Here is a 26879-nt window from a genome sequence, read left to right as displayed (position 1 = left end):
CACACTCATAGTGTTGTGCAACCAACACCTCTACCTAGTTCTAAAACATTTCCATCATTCTAAAGTAAAACCCCTTATTCACTACGCAGTTTCTCCCCATCCTCTCTCCTCCACCCCTGGCAACCACCAATTTGTGTTCTATATCAATGGATTTACTTATTCTGGTATTTTACATAAATGGGATCATATAATATGTGACCTTTTGTGTTGAACTTCATTCATTTGGCATGTTTTGCAGGTTCTGAGAATTTTGCTTTATGGGAGACATTTATGTAGTCTAATGTATTAAGCAATCTTATGCATTATGTATTAAGAAGTCTGCTGCATGTATTAGAACTCTCAAACATTTCTACATTGTAATCTGGACATAAAACTTACTTCTGAAGGCTTTGGAATAGACTCCTTTTCCTGTTCAAAACAACAACAGTGGTTAAATATTGTTATAGGAATTAATCGATTTAGAATTTCTCATATATAATTCAACAAATTAAAATAAATGTACATCTATTTCAGGGCTACAAAACCTCATCTTTACTTACTTTCTACAATATTAATGTCTCCACATTTGACTTTAGGTACTACTTTCAACCCTTTACACTCACATTCCTTAATATTTATCATTAACTGCAGCATCTAATACTTTTCCATTATTGAAACCACAAATGGGACAAGATGAAGATCCCTAAATATTTCGCCTCAGGGTAACAGACAGAAAAAACACAGGACCAACCCCGTCTGATGACTCTTTCTTCAGATTGCCCAGGCTGCTAGACTTCTGCAAACTTGAAGTTCTAAAAATAACAACAATAATAATGATGATTAATAGTAAGTGGCTCTGGTGCCACTGCTTCTAAGGAGAATGCCTTGGAAAGAAACTAAAATTGCATGTGAATGGAATCCTGGTAATAAAAGAAAATCTGGATTCAGACAGTCATTTATGTGCTTAACTAAATTATAATGTTTAGTTCTTTTAAAAGCAGGGGTGGTTAACTGTCCCGCCAATAACTCTAACTGTCCCGCGCACATTAGAATGGCTGGAAAAACACTTAGGACTATCCTGTGATGTCAATATTCGAAAATAAACCAGTGTTTTCCACAGGCTAGTGGTGCATGCTTTGCACATACACATTTACACCAGGAACTTTTAAAATGGTTGTGTACTTTTTATATTAATCCTTCTAATGAAAATAAAGGATGAAAAAGTATTACTTTTCAGTTCACAAAGGAATCAGTTTTCTGAGTCTGGCAAAGCACTTTATTTTACAGCCCTAATCAAGCATAATAGAGGAATCCCTGTTGCGATAATAACTCGTTTAAAACCCAGGCACAGTGACAGTGTGAACACCTGGGAAAGTCTTGCTCTTCTCATAAGTTGCATTCAATTATACGCAGCTGTTGTTACTCAGAAAGTGAAGGCAGGAATATCTGACCAGTTTAAAAACAAGAGAGAATAAATAACTTTGCTCTAAAATACAGAATAATGGAATATACTAACAAACTTTTAAAAGGCATTTCTCATGTATTTATGTGTAAATAAGTTGCTAGAAATGTCAACTACCAAATAAATAAAAAGATAATGGAGAAAAAAGATCTCAGCTTTGAGTATAGCTCTGAAAATACTTTCCTAATTTCATCCAGACTTTAACTTGGATAAATGTAGCCATTAGGTCAGCTTACTAAGCTGAAAGTATGAAATACCATGGCAGCCTTACCAGCTGCTGTGATGCTTTTCTGACAGACATACTCAAAATATGCTGCTGCTAAGTCGCCTCAGTCATGTCCGACTCTGTGCGACCCCGTAGACGGCAGCCCACCAGGCTCCCAACCCTGGGATTCTCCAGGCAAGAACACTGGAGTGAGCTGCCATTTCCTTCTCCAACTCAAAATATAGGTCAGTACAAAAATGAAATTTAAAGCACTGAACTTCACATGGAAACTGATGAAGGAAGGCTCAAGATCAGCAGAAAGCTGGCATGAAATAATGGTAAAAGAGAAGGATTTATTTGTTTCTTCACAACCCCGACCCCCACCCTCTCTGGTCATTACGGCTGCATTCACTCATGCAGGCCTCAGGGTCACCTGCTTCTAATACTAGTCATTGTTAGTGTAACAGACACTTTTGTGTCCCAAGCAGCAATCATATTTTTCACATTTGATAAAACAGAACTTACGCAAGACTATCACACAGTTGAGTTTCAGCAGCAGCAGAACCAATTTCATCACTAAAATATTGTAAAAAAAAAAATTTTGATGAGTTTCATGAAAAAAAAAAAGACTATTCCAAGTGAAAAAAACTGTCAATAAAAAAAAATTGTGCAAAAACAGTTACTTCTCTCTCTTTTGATATTTTACTTAATTTTATTTAGTCTAATTGGAAGATCAGGCAATTAATTTGGGAACACGTTCCCCCCACATTCCATTTGCCTAGGGAGAGACTATCGGATCCTTGTCTTGGCTCCTTGACAACATCTTTCAAATAGCCTCAGGAACATGACTGTTGCTATTCTCCTTGCAGCCCTTTGATGACCACCTGGGACCTAGGATATACAAGCCAAGTTCCCTCTCTAACCTGATCAGCATACTTCCCCGGCCAAACCTCCAGTTACTTCCTGCTTCACACCTCTTATTTTAATAATACAGAACTGCTGTGGGGCTCCCTGGCCTGTGTCTTGCTGTTTCTTGCTTCTCTGGGTAAAAGATTATGTCTATAAATAAATGCAGCCCACTCCTGCTTTTGGTGGATCTACTTTTTTGAGTACTCATATTGCAGTGTTAGGTCATAAATGACATACCTCTCCTCAAATGGAGTCTCTGGCTTAGAAGGCAATTTTGCTTTTTCAGAAGTTTCCAAGCCTTTAGATGCTGGCAATAATGAAGGGATTGAAACTTGCAAGATGCTGGTGTGGAACTGTAATGTAATAATAAAAAACCCCAAATCAATCCATCAAACAAACAGAACATAAGCCACAGAGTAACAAAGAGATAAATAAGACAAGTGGTCTATTGCTAAAATTTCATACACCTGTGTTTAGAACTCTATCCTTATATTGATAAAATGGTTTTAGGACATAAACATCCAGACGTGGTAACCAGAGGAAACATTCAGAAGAAGGTAATTTTTGAAGGCACATTTGAAGAAGACACTGAATATTGAGAAGAAGGTATAATAAATACCATTAAGAAAGTTAATAGTAAATCCTAACCACGTTAAGCCCTGATTGACATCTTGGCCCTGACACACTTGACTAAGCGAACTTGACCTTAGGCAAGTCACTTAACTGTGCATTCATTCTCTCCTCTGTAAAATGATAAAGTCAATGCCTACCTTACAGGGTTGCAATAATTGTAGATGAAATTTGGTTAAAGAGTTTTGTAAACAAAGCACTATTTTCACTTTAATTATTTTATATGTGCACAGGTTAACTAACTTCAGTTAACAGAACTGATGAAAAGTGTCATTAAAACAAATTATAATAGATTTTGTGGCTACACTACTTAAAACACAAAGCTTAGTAGTAACAATATTATAGCAAAAACAACAAAAAGCATAATACATTTTCTCCCCTAAATGCTTTGTATATTCTAAAAAGGATGGATTTTGTGAAGGGCTTTCTAAACACTGGTTTTCAGTAATTTCTGACAACCAGAGAGCAGTTAGATTGTGATCCACACCATGAAGAAATAAATGAAGCACTTAAAAAAAAAATTCCAGTATAAAATGAAAAAAACTTGCCTTAATGAACTCACTTTTGAAAGTCAACCAATCCAAGACAGCTCTTGGCTTCTGGGAGTAAGTTAGTCAGGTAAAGACCCACAGCAGGAACACACTTCTGAGTGCCAACCAGTCAACAACAGCCTCACCTTCACAACCACACACAACTGATGCCAGCTCATTTCTGCCACTGAAAGCCCAATATCCTTGACCCACCAAAAAACTCACTTACTTAAATAAGCAATAAAAACAGCTTTGTGAGATTTGTTTCAGTTACTGAGTGGCAGTCCCATCCTGTGATACTAGAAAAAATTATAAAATGTGAAGTCTGTTAAAGATTGGGCACAAGATGGAGTCACTCATGCTAAGCCCTATATTAGCAAGCCTGTACATAACTACATTTCCTATGCTCAGCTTTCCAAGACAAGGAAGGACTAGGTCAACCAGTCAGCACTGCCTGTTCAGCACAAGTTACCTGGCTGGGGCCCAAGACCTCTATTCTATGTAAGGGAATAACCCTGCGTTATACCAATCAGCACAGGCCAAGTAAGACATCCCTTTTCTGCTCCACTCTGACTATAACAGTTGATGGAATGCTGCTGGATTCATGAATCACTGAATAAAGCCAAGAGATCTTTAAAATTTACCCAGCTGAATTTTGTTCCTTAACAAGTCATATTATTATAAAATAGATTACTTCATTATCACTTTTTTCAGTTTGAATCTTTATGATTCATTCCAGGCCATTTATTTAACCACCATACCCATTTTCTGATGTGCACTCACTTCCTTGGGTTCCTTCCTTGGGAAAAATAGCTGCACTAGCAAACTGACCCATTTTCTAGATTTCCTTTAAAAATTTAGGGCTTTCACTCCAACCTCAAATTACCCTCCTGACTTTCCTTTAAAGATGTGGCTGAACATCTTCAGTCAGCCTAAAATCATTCTTGTTCCAAACTTAGTATCTGTCATTAAACTGCAATTCACATAGTGAAGACTTTTTTTTTTTTGTAAAGATATGAGGTTATCCGGGTATGTCCCATATGGAACAGCAGCTGCTTTCAACAAATGGAGCACATGTAGTGGCCATCACACAGGATTTTTTCTTTTAGTGTAAATATTTAACAACTAGAGAATTTTTCCCTCTAAAATAATTCTTATTCCTTAACTAATTCCTTAGGTTTTTTTCCTATCAGTTTTATTGAAAAAAATCTATGACAAACCTAGACAGCGTATTAAAAAGAAGAGATATTACTTCACCAACAAAGGTCTAGATAGTCAAAGCTATGGTTTTTCCAGTAGTCATGTACAGATGTGAGAGCTGGACCAGAAAATAGGCTGAGTGCCAAAGAATTGATGTTTTCGAATTGTGGTGCTGGAGAAGTCTCTTGAGAGTCCCTTGGACGGCAAGGAGACTAAACCAGTAAATCCTAAATGAAATCAACCCTGAATATTCACTGGAAGGACTGATGCTGAAGCTGATGCTCCAATACTTTGGCTACCTGATGCGAAGAGCCAATTCACTGGAAAAGACCCTGATGCTGGGAAAGATTGAGGGTGGGAGGAGAAGGGGGCAGCGGAGGATGAGACAGTTGGATGGCATCATCGACTCAATGGACATGAGTTTGAACAAACTCTGGGAGATAGTGAAGGACAGGGAAGCCTGGAGTGCTGCAAGTCACAGGATTGAAAAGTCCTGGACACAACTTGGCAACTGAACAATAACTGACATATAGCCACTGTGAAAGTTTAGCCACTTTATATGATTGCATAGTTAAGTTTAATTAAATTAGCATTTATTACCTCATATAGATAGATGAAGAAAAAGTTTTTCCCTTACAATGAGGACTTCTAGGATATACTCTCTTATCAACTTTCAAATACACAATACACAGTGTTAACTGTAGTCCTCACGTTGTACATCACATTCCTAGTACTTACTAATAGCCTTTGTACCTTTTGACTACCTTCATGCAATTCCCCTTCTCATCAATACCTTTTTAATGACACATTTCAGCTAAGAGAAATGTTTTCTCATTCAATTGAAATTTCATATTTTAAGTAAAGATGCTATTTGATTCCTTCTCACAATTTCCTATAATAAAATGTTAGAAGAGAGATGGCCAAAGAAGGATCTGTTAAATATAAAGGAGCCAAGATTTAATTGAAAAATCAAACTGTTTCTCATTCCTAGTTTCCCTAGATGGAACACTACATATTAAAATTAAGAAATGGTTTCAAGGCAGAGATCAAGCACAGGTGTTGTCAGGAAAACAGCCTTAAGATGAAGCCACAGGTGTGGCTTTGTTAAGAGAGGAAAATTTGAGGTGGTGCTCTCCTTGAACCTTTCAAAAAGGTCAAAAAACTTTAAAGATAAAGGGATATCTCAGTGGCCTCACAGGGAACCTAAGGTTATGAAGGTTTTTTCTGAAGATATTTGTGGATATGATTTTATCTAATGGAGTGAATTATACATTGATTCATAAGAAATTCTAAATGTTTAAAATATTCTGTTAATTTACACTGAAAGGAATATAGCTAGTAGAAAATGAGAAGAAATGAAGGCTTTGTGACCTAAATGGACAAGCAACAGAAAACTGCTGCTGCTGCTAAGTCACTTCAGTCGTGTCCGACTCTGCAACCCCATAGACGGCAGCCTACCAGGCTCCTACATCCATGGGATTTTCCAGGCAAGAGTACTGCAGTGGGGTGCCATTGCCTTCTCTGCAACAGAAAACTATTCATCTGCAAATACAGGCTTCTTCTTATTAAAAAGAAGGATGGCTCAAAAGGAAGCCAAGAGCCTAGAGGACTAGGCTCCATGGAATTGCTATGGACTAGTGACACAGGTGTGCCTTGTATTTCCCTATTTTTCAATAGGAGTGCCTACAGCAGCTACATTATGTCTATCCCACCACTGTATGCTGGATGTGTGGGGGACAGACAGCTTGTCCTTTAAATTCCAGGTTCCTTAAATAGAATGGAATGGTATTCACAAAGCTGTGCCCAAGAAAATGTACCCAAAAAGCTTCATCTATAACTTGACCTAATTTGCATGACAAGCCCCAGGGATACTGATGCCAAACTGGAATGAGGCTGAGGGGTCTTTGAAGAGGGGATGAATGTTATTTTCCAAGGGAGAGGGATATAAATTGTTAGAGTCAGACAGCCAAATATGGTTGCCCCAATATATCCCATCCCATGTATTTTTATGATATTGGCACTTGTTCATCAACAGGTAAAGTCTATGTTCCCACTCTTTGAATCTGGATGGACCTGTGACTACAGGAGATTCTACACGACTTCTGAAATAAGTCACAAACGGTGGTAAAATCTGCCCAGTCCTCTCCTTGGGATGCTCATCCTTAGGACCCACCACCACACGACAGGAAGCTAAGTAATCACATGTAGTTGTTCCAGTCTGAGTCTCAGCTAAAGTCCTAGTCAACAGTCTGCCTCACCCACCAGACACGTGAATAGAGTAGCCTTCCGATGACTCAAGCCCCTAGGTTTCTCACCATTCCAGCTGATGTCCAGGGGAGCAAAGACATGGTGTTCCTGCCAAACCCTGCCCAAACTGCAGATTCATCAGCAAAACCAATGTTGTGGTTCAAGCCACAAAGTTTTGGGGGTGGTGTGTAGCAGAGAACAATAATAGATTTTGGTGCCACTTTGAAGTGAAAGTAATATAAGTGAGTTTAAGGCTGTTTATTCCCCTCTAGCTGCTTTTTTCCGGAGAAGGCAATGGCACCTCACTCCAGTACTCTTGCCTGGAAAATCCCATGGACGGGGGAGCCTGGTAGGCTGCAGTCCCATGGGGTCGTGAAGAGTCTGACATGACTGAGCGACTTCACTTTCACTTTTCACTTTCATGCATTGGAGAAGGAAATGGCAACCCACTCCAGTGTTCTTGCCTGGAGAATCCCAGGGATGGCGGAGCCTGGTGAGCTGCCATCTATGGGGTCGCACAGAGTCGGACACAACTGAAGCAACTTAGTAGTAGTAGTAGTAGCTGCTTTTTTCAAGTTTAACAAATTGAAGGGGAAATTTTCTTCTTTTTTTTAAAATTTGAAAGTAGTCACTATTTATTAACTGATCAGATTACAAAAATAATCATGGTAGACACCCTAGTTCAAAAGACCTGTTGATCTGGTCTATTCTACTGCCAGCATCTCCACCTTCTACAAAATATGTGGTCTTTCTCTTTATTTCACCTTGTGAAGATAATTTGCAGGGCCGTAGGAAGGTGTTTGCTGCTTTAAAGCATTTTCCAATGCTACAGATCCCATGAAGCAGATCCTCCATGCAGATGATACCATATTTACCAAGCGATCAAGCAATCAATGTGTAATCTGTCAAGGCAATTTGCTTCATCTTGTTTTGCCATAACTATGCTAGTAGATAATTCATTTGCTGACTTCCAGTTTGGGTACCTCCACGCAATACATGGCTCCACAATACCCAGCTTGTTAACCGAAGTCCATCACCTTTCCGTGTTACCATCACAAGTGACTAAAACTTACATAATCTCACGTTGCCCCCACTTTATTCATTGCCTACTTATTTTTTAGTAAGTAGCTTATAATTTCATATGGAAGACCACATCTATCTCCAAAGGATTCATATGTCTTTCCTGAATTATATAAGTGATTTTGACATTGCCCAAGTCTTTATTTTTTTCCTTTTTAAACTTTTTATTTTGTATTGGGGTATACCCAATTAACAAACAATTTTGATAGTTTCCAGTGAACAACAAAGGGACTCAACCATACATATACATGTATCCATTCTCCCCCAAACTCCTCTCCCATCCAGGCTGCCACATAACACTGAGCAGAGTTCCATGTGCTATACTGTAGGTTTTTATTGGTTATCCATTTTAAGTACAGCAGTGTGTACATGTCCATTCCAAACTCCCTAATTATCCTCTCCCTGATCCTTTCCCCTGGCAACCATAAGCTTGTTTTCCAAGTCTGTGAGTCTGTTTCTGTTTTGTAAGTAAGATCATTTGTATCATTTCTTTTTGGATTCTACATATAAGGGATGTCATGTGATATTTTTCCTTCTCTGTCTGACTTACTTCACTCAAAATGACACTCTCTAGGTGCATCCATGTTGCTGCAAATGGCCCAAACCTTTATTTATTAAAGAGAGGGGGGGAAAAGATGTTTCAAATAAAGACCCAGAGGTCATAATGACTGCCAAGACAAAGCAAGTCCGTGATCCAACTGAGAAAAGAATCCATGTCTTTGATGCTATCAATCGCACTTTAACTTTCAGTGACAGAGTCTCTTTAACATGAAGAAACAATAAGTCTGTAAATACCTCTTCTGGAGCACTTGTGTTAAATGGGTCATGACTGGGAGATCCCCTTACTGGCGTCGGCGACAGGTTCTTCTCCAGATCACTAAAGCCCTGAGCATCCAGCAGGGTGGAAAAGGAGCTGGATGGAAGCAGGTCTTCAAAGTCGCCATCTTGGCCTAGGAAACAACAAAGCACAGAGTGGACACCAGCAGCTTCTCACTTTTGGAAGAAGATAAGAATCCCAACGATCTTGAACATAAAGTTTTCTGATCCTTAAAAATCAAAGAGTCAACTTCTGGCATCCCTAAGAACAACAACATGGGCCCTAGGAATAGCATCTTAAACTGGGAGCACCTAAGGTCCAGTGAGTATCCAGCACTGGTATTAATGGAGGTAATCAATTAATCAATAGTGATTTAACAGATGTAACTATGGACTCACAGCACTGGCATTAAAGCTAACAGTCTGACAACCCTTCTATAATTTTGTGGCAGCATTTGGAGCTTTAAATATTTCACTTCAGAAATAACCTGTGGAGGAATGCCAGTAGTGCAACAAAAGTGATTCTAAACAGCAACAGAGTCACACACAACTCCATTTCCATCATGACTGTGCTCTTGAAAAAAAATGTGCAAAGCAAAAAGGGAAAAGAGAAAAGATGATGACTCTTGGTCCCTCTTAAGAGGGTTCTTTATGCCATTCATTTCATTTTAAAGCAGAAAGAATAATGACTTAATGGAAAAAAGCCATCACATAACCAGCAAAGTAGCAACTCTGAGAATTTTTTTTTAATGTGTCTAGAAATGAAAAGGATTAAGTGCTAAACAACAGTGCCAGACATTCTTTTTTAAAAAACAGAATGGTCCTTCCAACTAGTCTTTAACACAGAATGGCAAATCATTTACTTGTTTAAAGATACTAACTAGACATAGCTTTTTAATTTAGGTTTTATTAGATTTTTACTCTAATTTTATTAGAATTGAGGTATTCTTAGAATTGCCTGAGGATTTTCGAAGTAAATATAAATCCTACTAAGAAAGCACTGTTGTGAAACTCATTAGAAGAGGACATAATTTCTAATGGCTTATAAAAATCCTTCTGTACAGGGTTAAAAACTCTCTCTTTTAACTAGACTATTTTTATATGCATAGATTAAAAAGGCAGAAAGAATTACATGAAAATGCCAGTAGTGATCATGCCAGTGCAATTATGAGTGATTTTTACCCCTTTTCTCTATTTTCTAAAAGTTTTACAATATAGTCTAATTGCAGAAATCAATCTGCTTTTCTTTCATTTTGAAACATTAGATTATAGTATTGAGATTCTATAAAATCAAACAATGTTACAAATACTGTGACTATGCAAAACTACTATGTAAAATATTTACATAATAATTTTATGTAAAAATTAATTAGAGAATCTGTAATGTTCCTTAAAAGAGACTCTTGTAAAGGCATACAAAATGCTGAGTGATGAGAACTGTCATGATAATTACAGGTTTATTTGCTCATTCAGATAACTATAAAGTCTTAATACATGCCAGGCCTCATGGACAAAAAGATGAAGATCCATTTTGTTCAAAGATCCTGGTACAAAGGATTTTCTTTCTTTGTGAACCCATCAAAATTAAAGTTTCAAAATTCCACAAGTACCTTCCCAAAGACTTATTTTCACCACTTACTTTTAAAGTAAATAGCCCCATCTATGCAGTGAGAATGAACAAGAAAACTTTAAAGCTCTTAACATTTTTGCTTATTTTGAATGACCCTCAAAGCTTTGCCGTACTTGAGGATGGCCAATTGGCCCATCAGCAGATAAAATAATAATAAATACAACAAAATACAAGCTATTTTTACTTAGATGTTTTATAGACTTTAAAAAAAAAAAGTATTCAAAGCTGAACACAATCCCCCTCAAGCCCTGCAATGTTCCTCCTCTAGGTTTCCCCCTCTTGGTAAGTAGAGCCATCCTCTGCTAGTTGCTTAAGCCAGAAATGTTCATCTTTCCTGATGCTTTCTTCTTTATCACTTTGCTAATCTAACTCATCACACTATCAAGTCAAGGGTAACACCAAAATTGATGCTTTTGAACTGTGGTGTTGGAGAAGACTCTTGAGAGTCCCTTGGACTGCAAGGAGATCCAACCAGCCCATTCTAAAGGGACCAGTCCTGGATGTTTATTGGAAAGACTGATGCTGAGGCTGAAACTCCAGTACTTTGGCCACCTCATGCGAAGAGTTGACTCATTGGAAAAGACTCTGATGCTGGGAGGGATTGGGGGAAGGAGAAGAAGGGGACGACAGAGGATGAGATGGCTGGATGGCATCACTGACTCGATGCACATGAGTTTGCATAAACTCCGGGAGTTGGTGATGGACAGGGAGGCCTGGCGTGCTGCAATTCATGGGGTCGCAGAGTCAGACACGACTGAGCGACTGAACTGAACTGAACACCAAAACAGATTTCCAATCAGCACTATCAAATCTTCCCACTGTAATACTGCAAGGTTCTCTTGACTGGTTTCCCTTCCTTCCAACACTGCTGGAATAGTCCCAGTGGTCCATAGTCCATGATGCTCCATTTGTCATGTCACTGACTTGTTAAGACCCTTCAGTGGATCCTCTGGGCTGGAATGAGAGCTGAACTCCTCACCTTGCATGATCTGGCTGTGTCTCTTCTATTATCTCATCTGTCTCACTCTCTCCTCTGCCCACGACCTTTCAGGCACATGCGTCTCCTTTTTTTTAATTGGAGTATAACTGCTTTACAATGTTATGTTAGTTTGCTGTACAATGAATGCTCTATGCACTGAGATCCTTTTCCACCGAGGCTCTCGCACATGCTGTGATTCTCACTCTGGAATGTCCCCTATACGTGGGGATGGCTCTGTCTGAGCAACCAAACAAGACTGCACTCAGCAGCCTACACTTTTTCTGGCAGAGAAGAGATGCCTAATAACTTTGCTGAATGAATGGATGACCCACCTAATTTGAAATAATAGCAATTGAGGCCAAATGTAAAAAGTTTACAGCCACGTAAAATCAACTCAAGCAGAAAAGCTCTTAGAGCTACATACCTTTTTTACTTGGAGCCAAAACCACTGTTTCTTGCATTTTCTTATACCTGTTCAGGCACTGTCGAAGATCTTCTATTTTCCGATCCTATTAATAAAATAATAATTTTTAATATTTGATTTTAAAACAATAAAAGTAATTGTGACACAAAGAATGAGCAGATGTGAATTATTTACATTATTCAAAGAATAGTTCTAAACTTTAATAAAACTGCTAATGTCTAGAATATTTTTCCTACATACATCAGAGACATAGAAAAAGTACCTCTAAATTTAGAGATCCTATCCTTCAGCTGCCATCTTTAAAAAACAAAAACAAAACAAGGTAATAAGATACAAAAAAAAGCCGAGAAAAAAATCAACTTTAATTACTCTCCTCTCTAACGTAAGTCAGAGCTGGAAAGAAAGATCTATACTTGTTATCTTCATCAGCCACCATCAATCTCCATCTGGTTTCCCCTTCTCACAACACTCGGTCAAAGTTGCTTCAATTAGTCATCAGGGACTTTTCTCTTCGGGGCTTCTCAGGTGGCGCAGTGGTAAAGAATCCTCCTGCCAATGCAGGAGCCGCAGGAGACACAGGTTCAGTCCCTGGGTTGGGAAGATTCCCTGGAGTAGGAAATGGCAACCCACTCTAGTATTCTTTCCTGGGAAATCTCATGGACAGAGGGGCCTGGCGGGCTACAGTCCATGGGGTTGCAAAGTGTCGGACACACAGCACACACACGACCTTCTCTTTACTAAAAACAATGGACACTTTTCATCCTTTTCCGAATCTCATCTCCAGGTGGCACTTGATTTGCCCCCACTTTCCTTCTTTCATTTTCCTCTCCACTCTTTCTTTTCTTCTGTCTTGATTTATTAATCCTTGAGCAGATGAATATTCACTTTCATTACCCCCAACTCCACCCCACGCTATCATCCCAACCCAGAATATGAAATGTTAGAGCTTCAGGGTTTTCTCCTTTACCCTCTTCTCTTCTCCCAGGCCCTCAGTTTGGTAGATGATAAACATGGGTCCCCTAGCTCCCTCCAACATGGATTTGGGGCATGACCATATGACCTACTTAGGCTAATGATATATAACAAATGTGGGTTCAAAGCAAAGGCTTGAAAAGTAGTTGCACACTGGGGCGTGCCCTCTCTTGCTGCCCTAGGAACTCTGAGGCCACTACGTGAAGAAGCGTAGGTTAGCCTAATGGAGATAGGGAGATCATTTGGAGAAGACACAACCCAGTCTGTCAATCACCAGACATGTGAATATCCAGCCCCATCCCAGCCACCAGCAAATGGTAGAGGATCAGCAAAGTCAGCCTGGACTAGAACAATCTAGCCAATCTACAGAAGTATGAGAATCAACAAATGTGATTTATTACGGAGCAAAAGCAAACTGATACATCAACTATAGTTTTGTCCCCACCAATCTACATAATTCAACTCTATATTTCTCCTAAAATTGACAGGGTTCACTGCCCACCAACTTATAATCCTACATTAATCCTAAAATGTAGATTCATTTTCCAACTTTCTATGAGAAATCTCTGTAATGTCCCACAAACACATCACAAATTGAATACATCTAAAATGAAGCTCGTTATTCGCCCCGAGTACTTGAGTCTCTGCTTGGATTCCCTTAACTCTTTTATGGGTACCCTCATTCAACCCACTGCCCAAACCAGAAAATATTTCCCAAATCCAAAGATTTAAAACTCTTGCTAACCAGTGAATTTCTCTAAAATCCGCCCCCTCCTTATCACTTCACTGCCACTGCCTTGTTTCCACATCTTCATTTCTCACCTATTTTAACAGCCTCTTAATTGTTGTCTTCATTCTCTTTCTTTTATTCTTGCTTCTATTCTGCCACCAGAATTGGCTTTTTAACACGGCAATTTAATTATGTCACAGTTCCAGGTCTAAAGCTGAGACCCCAAATCGTTTAATCATCAGCTTCACTATAGCACCCCCTCATACACTCATGTCCTCCATCTGTATCTCATGGCTCCAGAACTTTCCCAGTATGCCGTGGCTGTTTCAAGACTTGGTTTTGACTTGTGTTTTTGCTCATGGATCTTTTGCCCAGAACACTTCATTTTCCTGATGAATGACTCTTGCTCTCACTCAGGATTTGCCCAAATACGTCCTCTTTGAAGGCTTCTTGGAACCACCAAGAAGTTAGGTCACTCTTGGTGCTCTTAGAGAAGTCTGAGCATCTAATAAGCCCTCATACAACACTGGGAGTTTTGCTTGCTATTGTTGCTTTTTGATGGAGAGAAATGAAAACAAAACGAATTTTAGTGTTGTTGTTGTTGTTGTTTTTCTCAAATTCAATCTATGTGAACAGCTTGCTAATGACTTTTTTATTTGATGTGGGGAAGACTAGCACAAATAAACCTATATATGGGTGGGTGGGTAGAATGAGTTTACTTCCGTTGAATAAAGAACAAAAAGAATGAAAGGCAATAAACAGAGTTAGGCAAGAAAGAGAAGGAAGCTTATGATGAGAAAAAGATCAAGACAAAGTTCTTTAGCATTGGCTTGGTTTTTATTTCCTCGAAGTTAACTCTTTTTGTGGGAAAATGTCTCCTTGTTCTACTCATTAAGGGACATGAGGGGGGGACAGTTCTGGTGACAGGATCTGAACCTGCCTGCTGGGTATGTGGTTGGTCAGGGAAGCCAAAGAGACATGTTACTTTATTAAGGGCCTGCGTCCCTGCTCTGAGCAGAAGGCATTGAGAAGAAGCAACAGCTAGAGGAGAAGCCCTCCTGGAGATGTTGGCATTAGGCCAGTGCATCTCAAACAAAGCCTCGTGCCATCTTGATTATGGTGCCTGTGCCTGTTTCCTGGCATCTCACCACACAGGAGAGCAGAGACAATCCCAGATGTGAAAGAGGTCAACAGTGTGAAGGAAGCAACGTGTTCATAGAGATTAAAGTCAACATGATGGTGAAGCTAAAACTGCCATGGCTACCTCCTTCAGAGTTCATATGGTGGCCCAGAATTTCCAGGGACCACAGAAAGGAGGTACTATGGGCTATGTCCTTTCTCTCATTTGTCACCTGAATGTAAAAAGCTGATCTGATAGCTTGAACACTTTCTAAATTCAAGACGGTGGGCTGGAGGGATGGATTCTCTGCGGGCTCTACTTGTGCTATCCACATAGCACAAGTATGTCACTGGCCCACTGAGAGCAGGTCCACTTGGGCAGGAAGGGAGAATGCTTCCCCTTAATGTCAGTTGTTTAGGGGATGTTCTTTCAAACTAGGGTATCTGATGAACATGCATGGAATGATCAAAATGATGATGTAACATATCCAAATAAACAGTTAAATTTCACCTACATACCTTTTCTTCATTTGCTGCCATCAAAGACTCCACAGCCTTTTTCATTTTTTGTACTTCAATATCTGAAACATCACAACATCAAATCAGAAATGTGTTTTTTTAAACATGTGTGAAAATAACAAGAAACTACTGACTCTTCATGTTGAAATGTTTTAAGGTAAAAATGTTAATAATTTATTCTGCTTGTTTTTTTTTTTTTTTAAAGGCACATTTACCCATTTATATTCTCTTTTAGGGAAAATCTGAAAAATGAACACTTTCTATTATAGCTCACCTTAATAGTCATCATTCTAGAAAAAAAAAACAACTGCCCTCTCTCAAAGCAAGAACAAAATCCTGATAAGAACGCTGAAGATGAAAATTCAGTGCCATAACAATAAAAACATGGAGTTTTAACAGAAGAAACTTATAATAAAGCAGGTGAAAGTGATGAATGGCATATATATGACAAAAGCAGAGAAAATGTTCAGTTATAACCAAGACAGAGACGCAAATGGTAACAGCCTGATGGAATGTGATATTTACATGAGTGTCATGCTAAGAAGCTAGCTGTAGATTCCATACAGAAGGATAATAAGTACGTTGCTTCATCTATAAACTTCATTTCCAATACTATCTTAAAATATAAGGGCCAAAGTAAGTGATTCTCCTTAAAACCTGATATTCAAATAGAAAAGCATGCTACTTTAATCATAAAAACAAATATTTTAAATATGAAAAGTCAATCCAAAATGAGATCACAAATTTAAAAAATTAGAGAAAAAAGTTTAGCTAAAATTGTCTGCTTCCAAGAGAAAAAATACTACTAAAGGTGAGTTTTAACACAATGATGCATCATCCAGCAGAGATATAACATTTTCAATTACGGTATACTCTGTAGGAACTGCTTTTATTATTATTTTTTAAATGGCAAACTTCCTGAAGAATTTAACATCTGGAGGAAAGGCCACTAAGGGTTTATCTTTATCCTGCATTATATAATCTAGGCTCCGTTAGTCAGCCTGGGTACAATTTCTTTTGTAACACAAGAGGGTATGTTTATAGAACCCCCTAATATAGATCTCAGTGAAAAAGTGGGCTACAAAACACTGGCAAGCAAAAGCAAGTTCAAAATGATTGTTAACTGTGGTAAATTTTAAAAACAGCAGGTTTTGACTTTCCTGGTGGTCCAGTGGTGAAGAACCCACCTGCCAATGCAGGGCACACGGGTTTGATCCCTGGTCTGCCAAGATCCTACATGCTGAGGGACAACTAACTCTGTGTACAACTACTGAGCCTATGCCCTCAAGCCCACACACTGCAACAGAGAAAGCCTGCATGTAGTAACAAAGACCCAGTGCAGTCAAAAATAAATAAATAAATTTATTTTTTTTAAAGCAGATTTTCATTGGAATACAAACACTGTTTTCTCCTCTGACCCTGTATCTCAGGCCACGAGAAAATGCTTCCTCGCCTCCACCAGTCTGGGGGCTCTGCTGAATCCTGCAGAGCAAAGGGGCTGACTCAGGTACAATCTGCAAAATGGTCTTTTACTCCTGCTTCTATTGTCTGTTAGTTATCCTCTATTTTGTAAATTCTGAAGAAATGAGGAGCTTATTGATGAAGCAATTTTACATCTTTGGTGAGAGAAATGTTTTAAAAACACATGCAAAGAACAGTCCAAGTAGTACTTTGGGTGAATGTGAAGGCTCATGGAAATACACCAAAAACCTTACTTTTGTCTTTGAGCTTCTTTTTAAAATTTTCATCTGTGCAGGAAAACCCATTGAATTGGAAGTTAGCATATATTACAACAATAATATTTCAAAAGCACTATGATTTGGTCTCTTTTTACCTAAAGTAAAGAGACTTTAATCTCATAAAGACTGAATAGGAAGCATTATTTTATGACTTCAGGACTGGCACTATAATACCATAATGCTTTCTGTGAGGTTAGAACCTCATGTAATTAATCAGAAGACGTAAATCTGAGTTACTACCTCTGTTACTTCATCTTTCTGAGACTTGATTTTCTCATATTAAAATTGGGCCTTCCATGTACAAATGCTTCTTAAACACTGTGATGAAAAACCAGCTAATGTGGCATCAGTTGCTTTTTATATTTCCATTACAGTCTGATCTATGACCCCCTGAACATGATGAGGACACTGCTTATGTTATCTCCATCTCACCATTCAATTTCAACAGCACTGAAATGATCCATTTCCTATTCAACAAGATGAGCCCACTGATCACGCAGTTAGATGTTATGTCAGCATCAGATTCCATGAGTTTCTAAACACTAGCTCTTAACGCCTATACTTGTCTGGCCAGGTACTGCTAACAAGTGGTTCACAGACCAGTTCAGTTCAGTCCAGTCACTCAGTCGTGTCTGACGCTTTGCAATCCCATGGACTGCAGCTCGTCAGGCTTCCCTGTCCATCACCAACTCCCCAAGCTTGCTCAAACTAACGTCCATCGAGTCAGTGATGCCATCCAACCATTTCATCCTCTGTCTTATCCTAATCATAGACCAGTGCTAGTCCTCAGATCTGATTTTGGGTAGCATTACTCTAACGTAGCCTCTATAGCTCACAAGTCCTATGAATCCATTTTTCTCTTAAGACTCTTGAAAGCATAACCTGCCTGTGAATGTCCCTCTATATATGTGGAAACAGAGACAAAAGATCCATTTCCCTCAATGTTGGACGAACTGAATTTTCAGATGGATAGGGAGTTGTGATACCTGCAGATAAATAAAGCCAGGGCAATCTAGAGCCAAGAAGACTATGGAGGTAATCTCATTCAAGCCCCTCACTGCACAGAAAATTGCAATTTGGACAAGAACTTTCTCATGATGAGAATTTACCATGTAATAATTAACCATGTAGGCTTCCCTGGTGGTTCAGACAGTAAAGAATCTGCCTGCAATGCAGGAGACCTGGGTTTGATCCCTGGGTCAGGACAATCCCCTTGAGAAGAGAATGGCTACCCACTCCAGTATTCTTGCCTGGAAAATTCCATGGACAAAGGAGACTGGTGGGCTACAGTCCATGGGGTTGCAAAAGAGTTGCCACGACTGAGCAACTAACATTAAGACCAATGATTAGGCTTAATCTAAAATAACCATCCGCAAAAGTACAGAGGTGCCCTCCTCTGGCTGCTCAAGAGGAAGTTAACATGTGCCCAAGCACAGAGAAGAGTCTCAGAGGAGTCTCTGCGGTCCCAGGCTCAGATGGCTTCTGCTGCTTCTCTCTCTCTTTGATGCTAAAGTTATACATCATCTAACATCAAATTCTTTCATAGATTGTGACGGTTTTAACAAAAGAAGAAAACAAATGTTTAATACATATTCTTACCTCGATCAAGAATTTCAATCCCTTCTCCTTTCATCTGGCAAACCAATTTTTCTTGTAGTCTTCTCACTTCAGATTCCTTCTCTTCCAGTTGTTCTTTCAGAGATGTCAGCTCCTCCTACAAATGATAAATTCATTCAAAAACAGTAGATTATGACTAAAAGGGAATATTCTGAGAGTCTGTTAACTCTTGAGTCAATAATTAGTTTTCATGAATGAAACAAAAAAAACTACAAGAATTTAGACACAAACTTCAGAAATCAGTGGCAATGATAAGCAGGAAGCAAGATAATTAATAAAAGTCCAATTTATAATAACTGTGGTATAATTATTTCAAGTTTCTTTGTAAACAAATTAAAAATGAATCTTTTAAAGTGTAATTAGGACTAGGGCAGCCCTAAGGTTTAAATCTTACGTTAAATAAAACATCTGACCAAGTTAATCAAAGAAGATAATCAAATTAGATGCTTAGTGTCATAAAAGCAAAACAAAATACAAATTTGAAAAATATATTAGACTTGCTTGACATTTATTCAGCATTTCAAGATGGTACTCATGTTCCCTAGACAAGACAGAACTTAATTAGTGGATAAGGCAGCAGGCAATAAACAACTTTAAGTCATGGGACTAAATAATTCCTTCTCATCACTAAGGTAAAAGAATAGAATCTCCTACAACAATGGGAAAAAAAGAGATTCTTTAATCTAAAAAAAAAAAAAAAAAAAACTACACAACTATTTAAGACCTTAAATCCAATGTTCTATTTACTGAAGTTTGTTTCAGCTGCTGGTTATATTTAACACAGGAAATAAAGCTATGCAATGCTAATAAGTGTGCCTTTATTTTCAATATAACATTTTATTTTCAGTTGGTAAAGATAGCTATTACGTTTAGCATTATGAGAAGATGTAGCTCTCCAAAGCAGCTAAGAAGTTGGCCTATTATAGTTTTTACTTATGGTGGGAATCAACACCAAATATAAGGAATTTTCAGTAGCCCTGTCAAGAAGTGCTGCCATGAGCTTTCTATGCTTCGTTATAGTTCTACTATGCTTACTAAACAGTAACATCTACTCACTGCCATGGTAGCGTTACTTGATGCACGCATTTACCTTTGAGAAAGTCTTGAAAGAATAAGACCGTTTATTACTGATACCAAAGAGGAGTCTTTCCCAGGTGAATAATTTTGCAATTATTTTACCATGCTTGGATCTCATTCTAAGACAATGAGATTTAATTTATAAACAAATACTTTTATTTTACAAGTTTATTACTTTTCACTATTTCATGTGCTTCTGAAAACAATATTAGGGATTGCAATGTCCCTTTAATTAGCTTTACACATATTAAAAAAAAAAAGGGGACACACACAAAAAAATGAATGCACACACCACTAAAAACACCATCACAGCAAAACAACACAAGCCAGAAAGCAACAGGCCATGGACCCATTACCCAAGGTCTACTACACCTTCAGTGATTCCCACTTTTGTTCCATCCGCTGCTTTTCATACTGCATCTGACCCACCTTGATTTTCATGCTAGAAAGTTTGGCCATTAAAGACTGGTAGAGAGACAGGAGTGAAAGAAAACTACAGATAGAAAAAGACAAGCTAAGTAACCAAGAACACAGTACCAGTTTATAAAAGAGGTTAGATAACTGAGAGAAATGACAGGTTATGTTCTATCAAATTAGTTCAACCCTGGTTCTTATTCAAAATTGTTGCTGTTCAGTCACTGAGTTGTGTCCAACTCTTTTGGGACCCCATGGACCTACAGCCTGCCAGGCTCCTCTGTCCATGGAACTTTCCAGGCAAGAATACTGGAGTGGGGTGCGATTCCCTTCTCTACTTATTCAGAATGTGAAAGTTGTTCAGTCGTGTCCAACTCTCTGCGACCCCATGGACTATACACTCCCTGGAATTCTCCAGGCCAGAATACTGGAGTGGGTAGCCTTTCCCTTCTCCAGGGGATCTTCCCAACCCAGGGATCGAACCCAGGTCTCCTGCACTGTGGGTGGATTCTTCACCAGCTGAGCCACAAGGGAAGCCCAAGAATACTGGAGTGGGTAGCCTATCCCTTCTCCAGCAGATCTTTCCGACCCAGGAATTGAACCAGGGTCTCCTGTATTGCAGGCGGATTCTTTACCAACTGAGCCACCAGAGAAGCCCTTATTCAGAACAATAGTGTTTAAATTCTAGATGGTCTCCGGCTTGGGGAAAAACTTTGTTCACTTGTAAAATGCCTTAAAATGCCTTCTTTATCACATTCTAAGTAGAAAATGTATTTTATCTATATTATTGATCATGGGTAAGTAGTGGAGCCACTTATATAAAATTTTTCGCCATTGTGAAAACTTACCTTAGTAGATTTCAGCTTTTTCTCATACTGAAGTCTTTCATTTTCCATTTCACTGACTCTTAACCTCAAATCATTGATCTCCTGCATTAGCCCCTGTCCAAAAACAAACAAGGAAATACATTAGGAAAGCAGTAAACACCTATTTTACCTACCAAAATAGCAGTTTGGAAATCCTCAGTCAATGGCTCTTGGGTTATAGCTGGATGAGTGAGATTAGACAAATGGGAATGAATGCGTCTCCTTGAGAATCTTTCCATTGAATCTTTCCACGGATCCACTGAAAGATCCATTGAATCTTTCCATTGAAAACACTGCCTCCGCCCTAAAATGATGGGACTGATTATGGAAATGAAAAGTGACAATAATTTTTAAGAAAGGTAACTGATTACTTGTTATCATTAAGCAAATATTTCTACATTAAAAATCACTATATGAACTCCATCTTTTTAAAATAATCCAGAGAAATTTTCTTTAGTAAAGTCATTAACTTTTAGGGCCCTTTCAGCGATATATGGATATTTATAAAAATATTTTTCTAATTACTTAATTTGTCTACAAAAGATACATATTTTTCCTCAACCCAATCTGGGAGAAATGAATGAAATTCAAACACTTTAAACCAAGGATTCTAAATTTGAGGTTAGATGAGAGCCCTGTCATTTACAAATATATTCAGCATCATAATATAATTTTATGTTTGGAAAAATGCAAAAGAAAGCAACCCTAATGTTTTCATAATACAAATACAATCATACACCTTTTCTACTTTTATTTTAGAAAATCTAATTTGTTTGTAAACATAGTCTAAATATTCTGAGCAATAGTGACATATTTTTGTCCACAGGCCAGAGAGTAGGAAAAAGAAATCAGAATGCAAAACAATACTAAGTCATCCAGAAGAAGGGCTCAAATAGTCTGTGAAGACGCCTCTTCTCTAACAACAAGGTATGAAGCTTCCACCAATGGTTAACGTGTTTTTGTTCCTCTCAAGATATTTATTCCTGAGCCACAGATTCCCAGGTAACAGAAAAGAATTACACAAGAATGCTATAAAAAACAAACAGAACAATGATATTAAAGTGTAATGATTCAACCTCACAGAGGCCAGGTAAAGGATGCTCTAGTGAAATATACTTAACCTACAGGTTTTTAAATTGTAGTTTCTTGTAAAATGGGGCAAAGTATTACCTAGTATTACATAATACTTTTGAATATTATAACTGTTAATACAGTGTTTCAATAAGAAGCTATTTTCTGTTTATGAATGACATAAATGTTTGACATCATTTAATAACATTTTAATTGTGATTAAGTTGTGATTTAGTTTATCTGTAAGTTCATAATTCAAGTAAGAGGGAAAAGTCCAGTTTCTCCTATTCATTTATCTACCATTTATTAAGCACTCTTGCATAATATGAGTTCTTAGTAATCTTTAATCAATCTGGTCTTCCACAGATATATTTTCCCACTTATTGTTAAAGGGAATTCTATTTGGATTGGAATTCTATTTGGATTGTTTCTATTCTGTTGTTGAATTGTTGATTGCTGGAATTCCTCAGCTTTGAATTCTATTTGGATTGTTGTATTTTACCACTTCCTTTAGAAATAGTGGCAATTTATAAAGAAGAAACAAATGAAGAAAACAGAATTATAAATTGAGGTCATTTTTCTATTAAAAAAGAACTACCCAATTATCCCTTGAGGTAATACTATAAGTATGAACATAAATTTTTAATCTGAAAGAAGCCCTATCTTTCCATGATAACTCAAGCTAGAAAATCTGGAAGTAGCTCCTAAATATGAAACTTTAAAAAATGTAATACAAATTATTTCCAAGTAATTTCTTATCAGAAGTTCAGTACTTTTGAAAGTGAAAATCCTTGTTATCTTTCTCTTTTCCTTCGCAGAAAACTAGGGCTCCACAGAAACTCGTTTCTGATATCTGTATTCTTACCAGAAGGGGGCACTGTTGAATGCTAACCACCTATCAGCAATTCTGGGATAGGCAAGCCCTGTCTTCCAAGGTTTCAAGACTTCTCTACCCCTAATCTTTTGGAAGTGCCTGTACTTCTACTTCTTCCCCACACTCCACCATTTCCTTAGAAATTAATCTCCAAATAACCTAAAATCTTAAGACAAAGTTAAAGAATTTTGGATTCATGAAACAGCCAGAGAAACATTTCAATTAAGGGGAAAAGGTAGGAAAATGAGCGTATTCATTTTAACTTTTTTAGTTTTAATCTTAAAGACTACTTCAATTATTTTCGTATATAAAAGCAGTTTATAATATCCCATAATCTCTAATCTCTAAAAGGCATGCTATATCTTACCAATAGTGCTGAATATATTAGAAAGTTACCAGGAACTGAAGTTTACTAGAGGTTTGGTGACAAGATCACCTTGCATATGATTGAGGCAACGCATAAGTGAAGCAAGAAAACACCAAAAAAGGGTTTTACAAAAAATGCAGACAAAGTCAAGAGATAGAAATATTGCTCTGGGATCTTACAAAAAAAAAAAATCATAAAACAGCCAGCTACTTCAACTTAGTCCTAATGGTTGGTTAACATCTTGCATCCAAATTAAGCACAATTGTATGGGTTAATGGAGAAGGCAATGGCACCCCACTCCAGTACTCTTGCCTGGAGAATCCCATGGACAGAGGAGCCTGGAAGGCTGCAGACCATGGGGTCTCGAGGAGTCGGACACAACTGAGCGACTTCACTTTCACGTGTCCCTTTCATGCACTGGAGAAGGAAATGGCAACCCACTCCAGTGTTCTTGCCTGGAGAATCCCAGGACGGGGGAGCCTGGTGGGCCGCCGTCTATGGGTTGCACAGAGTCGGACACGACTGAAGAGACTTAGCAGCAGCAGCAGTATGGGTTAAGACTTTCCCTAAACTTTGTATGTATAGTAAACCCACCCCTTAAGGCTTCAAAACTGTGAACTTCTTTCCTGACACCAGAGTTAGCTCTACTGCCACCTTAGCTACCTGTTGACTGAATTCTACCACCATTTTATACAGCAGCTGTGGAGTCAGGGAAGGACAAAAAAGGAAAAGAAGAAATATCCAAACAGATTTTTAAAGAAAGCACAAAAGCAAGAATTTTAAAGAAACTAAGTAGTTTTCTAAGTTTTAAGAGCTCCTGTCTCAGTTAAATGAAAAATAGACTAAGAGCTTTAAGATTAAAATGTGAGCTAAGTTGGGATTTCCTTTTGCTACTGAGGAAATAATACATATACCAAGACTTTCCAGTATAGTTATATATTTGACAGAAAATTTAACTCTAAAAATAGCAATGGAGTGTTTGTTGTTGTTTAGCCACTAAGTCATGTCTGACTCTTTGCAACTTAAGAGTATAAACCTTATTAAATTCAGATCTAGGAAGGACTTTCATACAGTGGAAACCATGTAATATAGCTCATATTATGATGGCATGCAGTCAGCATAAAATAAATATTTGAAATAAAAACAGAGGGGAAGAGTAAGTAAATGATTTCTCTTCTCTCCTTCTTGGTGCCCATTTTGTAGCTAAGTATGACACTTCTCCATAGCCAACCAAGCAAACAAAATAAAGAAAAATGAAGAGATGGCCCTAGGAGAGAAAAAAATTTCTACAGCTCTTTATATTTCTTTTCTAATGAGTAGATTTCATATGGATATGCTCTGCACTGCACCTCCTGACAAAAAGCAGTTAACAAACTAGAAGACCTAGAGTAACAATAAATTAAGCTGAACAAACAAGCAAGCATGTTTAGCCATGAAAAGGGGTACTTCAAGTTGTAAAATCTACCCTGAATTTCACAAAAGTATAATGAGCTGTATTTATTAACTGGAATGACTTGCATGTGGAATAGACCAAAAGTAAAAGTCCAAATTAAATGACCTCTAAAATCTGTGATGAGTACATAATGAAAGCATGTTTGCTACACCTATTTAAAAATCTACTTATTATATACTGAATAATCAATGTGCCTAAATAAGAACTATTAGTAAAGTCATGCACTTGAATCCATTATTTCCACAATGAAGAGAATCAGTATGGATGAAGAGATGAACGGACAGACAGATGGATACACAAATGGCAGACAGACAGACAGAAGCTCCAAATGTCCTAAAGTCAAAAGTATTTTTAAAGGCGAGTGAAAGGATTAATATTTCATATCAAAAGTCTCAAAATAAAAGTTAATATTATCATTTAGTGATTAAAAAGTCAATGTAAGCTTATTCTTAAAAAGAAGTATGGATAATGAGGGCATATAGTAATTAACTGCCTCTCCTTCACAACTCCAAGGAATTTCAACTTGTTCTAGAAATATATGTATGTGAGATATATAAGTATGCATATATATAAATTAAAATGAAAGTGTTAGTTGCTCAGTCATGTCTGACTCTTTGTGACCCCATGGACTATAGTCCACCAGGCTCCTCTTGTCTATGGAATTCTCCAGACAAGAATACTGGAGTGGGTGGCCATTCCCTTCTGCAGGGGATCTTGTTGACAGAGAGATGGTCTCCTGCTTTGCAGGAGATCTCCCTATGGATTGTAATCTACCAGGTTTCTCTCTCCATGGGATTTTCCAGGCAAGAATACTAGAGTGAGTACCATTCCCTTCTCCAGGGATTTTCCCAAGCTGGGGACTGAATCTGAGTCTCCTGCATTGCAGGCAGATTTTTAAGCTGTCTGAGTCACCAGGGAAGCCCTATATCTACATATATATGTATGTGTACATACATACGTGGTTACGTCGCTTCAGTCGTGTCCAACCCTTTGCGACCCCATGGACTGTAGCCCACCAGGCTTCTCTGCCCATGGAATTCTCCAGGCAAGAATACTGGAGTGGGTTGCCATTTCCTTCTCCAAGGGGGGGTGTGTATGTATGTATATGTATATAAAGTGAGAGAAAGGGCACCACTTACCTCCGTGTCTCTGAATCTATCTTCATAATCCAGTCTGTCCTTCTCTACAGCTGTCAGTTTTAACTTTAAGTTAGATATTTCAGCCATCAGGTCCAACTTCTGAGTTTCTAAGGATGTCCTACTCAGAAGCTCCTATTAGAATTGAAGAGATACATGCAAAAGTTGCTTTATTATAAACAGTCACATATGGATGTGTCTTTCTTATGACTGTAAAACAGTATTATTAAGTAGAGGATGTGAAGATTAATTCTAAACAGATACATCTGGAAAAATTATTTGCTTTAGTTAACCTCCATTGAACCAAACTAGTGTTCAATAAGCAGCACATGTCTGCTTTTTTGGGAGACATATGTTCTACTGATAAACACATATATAAACTTACATATTCTTAAGCCTGTGATAACACTGATGACGATATTATGTTTGCTATGTGAAAGGTTTTGTTTTTACATGTACTAAGTGGTTCAATCCTCAAAACAATCTTATGAGATAGAAACTCATTAGGATAACCCATGAATTATCCTTGTTCAACGGTTGAGCCTCTTGATGAAGGTCAAAGAGGAAAGTGAAAAAGTTGGCTTAAAATTCAACATTCAAAAACTAAGATCATGGCATCCGGTCCCATCACTTCACGGCAAATAGATGGGGAAACAATGGAAACAGTGAGAGACTTTATTTTCTTGGGCTCCAAAATCACCGCAGATGGTGACTGCAGCCATGAAATTAAAAGACACTTGCTCCTTGGAAGGAAAGTTATGACCAACCTAGACAGCATATTCAAAAGCAGAGATGTTACTTTGCCAACAAAGATCCATCTTGTCAAAGCTATGG

At 38.0% G+C, this 26879-nt stretch overlaps 1 protein-coding gene across 6 annotated transcripts in view; it reads right to left on the bottom strand.

Annotated features, from left to right (window-relative positions):
- Nucleotides 1–26879, bottom strand: part of PPFIBP1 (PTPRF interacting protein, binding protein 1 (liprin beta 1)) — a 205954-nt gene that overhangs the window by 18741 nt on the left and 160334 nt on the right. For 4 of the 6 annotated variants that reach the window (XM_010856018.1, XM_010856019.1, XM_010856017.1 and 1 more), the window contains 11 exons: nt 26049–26180; nt 21127–21219; nt 18770–18884; nt 17147–17179; nt 15432–15493; nt 12092–12176; nt 9038–9192; nt 2793–2908; nt 2172–2222; nt 731–791; nt 379–408 (listed from right to left, as the gene is read on the bottom strand). In XM_010856018.1, coding sequence (XP_010854320.1) covers nt 379–408; nt 731–791; nt 2172–2222; nt 2793–2908; nt 9038–9192; nt 12092–12176; nt 15432–15493; nt 17147–17179; nt 18770–18884; nt 21127–21219; nt 26049–26180 — 933 coding nt within the window. The remainder of the gene's footprint in view (nt 1–378; nt 409–730; nt 792–2171; nt 2223–2792; nt 2909–9037; nt 9193–12091; nt 12177–15431; nt 15494–17146; nt 17180–18769; nt 18885–21126; nt 21220–26048; nt 26181–26879) is intronic. The other 2 variants (XM_010856020.1, XM_010856022.1) reach the window with 1 other exon arrangement.

Source organism: Bison bison, unplaced genomic scaffold, assembly GCF_000754665.1.
Source record: "Bison bison bison isolate TAMUID 2011002044 unplaced genomic scaffold, Bison_UMD1.0 scf7180017864370, whole genome shotgun sequence".
NCBI lineage: Eukaryota > Metazoa > Chordata > Mammalia > Artiodactyla > Bovidae > Bison > Bison bison.
This window is presented reverse-complemented; position numbering and strand designations above follow the sequence as displayed.